This window comes from Pseudomyrmex gracilis, unplaced genomic scaffold (genome assembly GCF_002006095.1).
Source record: "Pseudomyrmex gracilis isolate BER0280 unplaced genomic scaffold, ASM200609v1 scaffold_1738, whole genome shotgun sequence".
NCBI lineage: Eukaryota > Metazoa > Arthropoda > Insecta > Hymenoptera > Formicidae > Pseudomyrmex > Pseudomyrmex gracilis.
In genome coordinates, this window is record NW_018022322.1 from 1 (window position 1) to 4,812 (window position 4,812).

The 4,812-nt window shown below is 32.2% G+C and overlaps 1 protein-coding gene across 8 annotated transcripts; it reads right to left on the minus strand.

Annotated features, from left to right (window-relative positions):
- Positions 1-4,539, minus strand: LOC109862399 (GRAM domain-containing protein 1B-like). Of its 8 annotated transcripts, none has more exons than XM_020442446.1 (6): positions 4,236-4,539; positions 3,380-3,460; positions 2,982-3,285; positions 2,698-2,896; positions 1,091-1,371; positions 1-874 (listed from the first exon to the last, which is right to left on the minus strand). In XM_020442446.1, exons 2-6 carry the CDS (start codon positions 3,424-3,426, stop codon positions 698-700), a joined length of 1,008 nt encoding a protein of 335 aa, XP_020298035.1. In that variant the 5' UTR covers positions 3,427-3,460; positions 4,236-4,539; the 3' UTR covers positions 1-697. The 8 variants fall into 8 exon arrangements, with proteins under 8 accessions (XP_020298035.1, XP_020298032.1, XP_020298033.1 ...); XM_020442443.1 differs by having other exon boundaries at positions 4,221-4,539; XM_020442444.1 differs by having other exon boundaries at positions 4,190-4,539.
- Between the last annotated feature and the right edge of the window lie 273 nt (positions 4,540-4,812).

Consider the following 4,812-nt stretch of genomic DNA (forward strand, 5'->3'; position numbering starts at 1 on the left):
TACGTACAAACTGCACAACTTTTTATATTAAAGAATTAGCACTACGATCTGACGCCATACGCTGTAAATTCAGTCGATAAAACAGATTCAGTTTAGGATCCCCTTAAGCGATACAGAAAAAGCAGCAAAGGGATAAGAAGGCTGCTTGCTCGCGATAATGATTCTCACGGCGGTGTAACGCAGCGAACAGCAGCACGTGATACAAAGAAAGCATGTGATACAGAAAATCAAGACAGACATCTACTCGTTCAATTAATAGTAATATCTTTTTCGTGACAGAAAGAAATGAGAGCGCTATTATTTCCTTATTTCCTCGCGGATAGCAACCTTCTCAATCTTCTCAGTTGCTTTTTCCGTACCGCCGAATATCAGCTGATCGCAAGAAGCTGTCACACGTCGCGCTTGCTTGTTTACTTCATCTCTCGTTGCTAGGACGTTGAATGAAATAAGCCATCTTTCTTTACAGCTGATAAGCGTATATGTCTACAGAGTCCGGATTAACTCTTCTCGCGTGCTCATTGGATCACATTTATTAATTAACTATATATATATTAACTATATATATATAGTGTGTACGTGCGTGCGTGCGTGCGTGCGCGCGTGTGTATTCATTTCGCAATAAACATCCAGCATAAGGCTCAATTACCTTTAAATTGTTGTTAGTTTTAAAACTTATGAAAGTGAATTTCTCCACTTGTTAAAAAAAATCTTGTTCTATTACCTCGGAAAAGGATTCTACAGAGAGACGAGTTGAGAGTTTTTCTTCATCTGCTGTAGATAATGGTGGCACATAATCTTCATCATCAGATGTCAGACCTAATTCATCACCGTAACAAGCATGTACAAGCTGCCACATTTCAGCCATGTTCATTGGCTAAAAATATAAGAGATTTGTCCAATTAAAAAAAGCACAAATTTTTTCACATTAAAAAAAATATTTTTAAGAACCTTAAGTTTTTGAGAAAAAGAGTTTACAATATAACAAAATAATATTTCCTAAAATTTTCTTTGCAGAAATGTATATCTTAAGGATATCCTTTTCTTCAGAAAAAGAAATAAGAAATTTCAAGTTGTATATAACTATGCATACCTCGCCAATGAGAGCATTTTGCCAAACACGAAATAACATCACATATGTTTTATCTCTTGCTCCAAACGATGTTAGGAAGAACTTGTCAGTAACGGTGCATATCAGGATAGCATTTGGAATAACAAGCGCGGTTTTCTCTTTGGTAATAGATGTAACATCTTTCCAACGTAACGAGACCAATGTCTCCCACATAAATATATTAGCATAAAAACACACATAGTTTTGAGATACATAGAGTCTACCGTGTACTAATATTTCACGCTGCAGAGCACAAGAATAATCTAAAAGTTATAACGCTAAATTATTTCAATAGAATGTTAAACGTAAAAAATTGAAAATTCAGTTTACATTACATGTAAAAGTAAATACATATGTAAAAAACAACTAGTTGGTTTAGTAAAAGTGATTTACACAGAATAAAATATAATATGATATAATAGTCTCGCAATATAAGTTTATCGAAGAAGCTATATAAATTGAACTAACTCTTATCAATCAGGTACCTTTTTAACTAATGCTGTTCATACTTGCATAGCTTTCATCATATGCAAACTAATATTCCATATCACTTACATGTGATACAAAAGAATCATTACTAATAGATTAGACACTTGAAAGTATATATAAAGTGAAATTTTTTTACAATGAATATTTATGTTAATAACATTACATTATACATATATCTATTTACTGATTGTATTAGTGTCACCTTGAATAGCGCCGCCAGGATCAGATCAAGGTTACATCGATGTTTTTAAATGAAAATAATGTTTTTAAATGGAATAGAAACTCCCTATTTTTTTATTGCTGATTCCTATTTACTTTATTCAAGAGTTTTCCTATTTACTTTATTCAAGAGTTTTCCAAAACACTAAAATTAAGTTTATTTTCATTAAATAGTTTTTGAGTTATAAAAGTTTAATATTAGAATAAGACCGCCGGTACTTTTTCTACAAAGATAATTTCGATCAAAATGAATTTTGTGAGCTCATGCAGAGAATTGACAAAAAACTTAACTTCTTATTCAACATAGTTGTTTTTAGATAAAGCAACATTCAAAATGAATGATAATATCAATAGATAATGCCAATACCGGCGATACTCTAATATATTCAACCCTTATAAATAAAAAAGTACTTAATAAAAATAAACTTTATTATAGTGTTTTGGAAAGCTCTTAAATTATACTATAAGAATCTGCAATAAAAAATAGTGTTTCCATTTATAAAATTCAAGGTGACCTTGTCCAGACCTTGACGATGTCATTCAAGGTCACACTGATACAATCAGTAAATAGAACCTTTTAAACTCTACAACTTTTATCTGAGACATTTTTTTGTAAAATGCCTAGTTTTCGAGATTTTTACCGGTACTTTTTATACACCCTGTATATATTGGTTATATATATTTGTACATTATATGTACATATACACACAAATATACACAAGTATTCCTACAATAAAACCAATACTTTGCTAGCATGTGTCCAAGAAAGTACACTAAGCAAAAAAAGTTATAGAAATCATGGATTCATGATTTATTTGCAAAAACACTATATACGTGTATACATGTATAGAAAAAAAAAACATTCTTAAATCACTACCTACCTACCACCAATCTTTCATCATCTGGTACATTTTTAAATATTCGCTTGAAGTCCTCAGACCGAGACTTATAAGTTGGATAAAGTACATTATACCAGGATGATTTTTTTTTACTCCGATCACTACTGCGTGTCTCTTTTTTACCTTCATGAGTAGAACTCTTGCTAAGCTCAGCTGAATCAGATGATCTATTTATCACTTCCTGTATATTTATATCAAATATATATAATTCTTTTGACCAGAATATTTTAGTTATTCTCTTCAACACAAGAGACCTCAATATGTACCTGAGACTGATCTTCTAGCTTATTAGCACGACCTGAATCTTTAACAGCATCTTTTACAGCAAAGTCAGAATTTAATCTAGAATATTCTCGTCTGGAATGAGCTCTTGGACTAGGACGTGGAGACAAGTTGGGACTGGATACAGGACTACTACGATCAATACCAGAACCAACAGTTGTCTCTTGTACATTATCTACTGTTGCATTTCCTAAGTTTGCCATTGTATTTTGATTACTCAAGCCTGAAGAATTGATACTACTAATTACTTCATGGCTAGATATCAATAAATTTTCCACTGATTTATTCCTAATAAAAATAGAAATGTGATAAACATTTTATGTGTATATACATATATATCTTACATTTTTTATATATGAAAATAATCAGTCAATATACATACATATTTGATACCAGACGTTTTTGTACAGGCTCCTTGTCAAAAGGCATATTAAATTACAGAATATTATCCACGCTTTTGGAACTGTCAAACATTGGAAGTTTTGATAAAGTTTTAATAACATAACTAAATCAAGAAATAAATGTTATGTTGCAACTCTATCGCCCAATTTCTTCACCTTCAGATAAGTTCTTGATAACTTTATCTAAAAGATAAAATATATCTTTTTGTATATCTTTCCTCTTATTTTCTTATTCAGAGGATAGCTATTAAGTGATATGAAGAAAACGGGCCTATGTAGTGAATAGCATATTCTAACATACATGAGATGATTGATAAGTATCCAAAACAACTTATAGCAACAATAGTATCATTTTGCTATTATAACATTGATAAATTCTATCTTTCACAAAAACAAATATCAAACACTATCACATGTATTACAGTGTTTGTGAAAAAGCTTGCCAAAGTATAGCTATGTACGCATTGATGATTGATCTCATTGTTTAACATTTGTTTCTGTCGAGCTATTTCGTCAGATTTGGGAATAAATGGAAATCGTATGGAGCCGTATAAGGCAGGTAAGACAGTAATTCAAAGCCCAATTCGTAAATCTTATATATTACAACAGTTAAAATATGAGCTGGTATATAGCTTGAATCACTAAGCATCTACTTTAACGAGCTGTCACAAACACTACGTGAGATAATGAGCCAGCGTTTGACATTTGTTCCTCTAAAGAATAAAATTTCAACCTACCAGCACAATATGATACTGTCGCTATCTATGACTTGTTTTGGGTTTATCAATCACCTGTATAAGCAATGTTTGTGCAATAATATACATTTAATTCGCAAACCAAGAGTTTATCCACATGAACATGAGTACTTGCGTCTACCGCAACAGGAATGATACATTCAGAAAAAGAGCAGTTGTGCGTCACAGAATCAATCATCACTTGTTTCGTGTGTCACAAGAGCGTAACATCAGGTAATCAATCTTTGTTATCATGAATTTCATATTATTTATATTAAACTCTTTCTGTTATACCACAAAACCGCTATCGAACTAGTCATTCAGGGGTTTGTTCTTTTTCAACACATCAGGACTGGGAGTCGATTCTGTATCACGCAGTGCAGTGAAAATTACAAAAGCGAATTTACTAAAATATCTATGATCTTATTGGTCAACAACTAGTAAATTTGCTCACTTTTGTAAGTTTCACTGCATGGATACAGAATCGACCCTCTGAATTTGAAAAGGTAACGGTTGTTTTTCAGCAACGAACACAGACGACACAAAGGGAGCTTTCCAGCTACGTACAGAGAGAAGCCTGAAGCCTCTTGCACAATGGACGGAATAGCGATAGCGATAGAAATAACAAAAGTTTTAAGCCCCTTACACAATGGAAGGAATAGCGATAGCGATAGAAATAA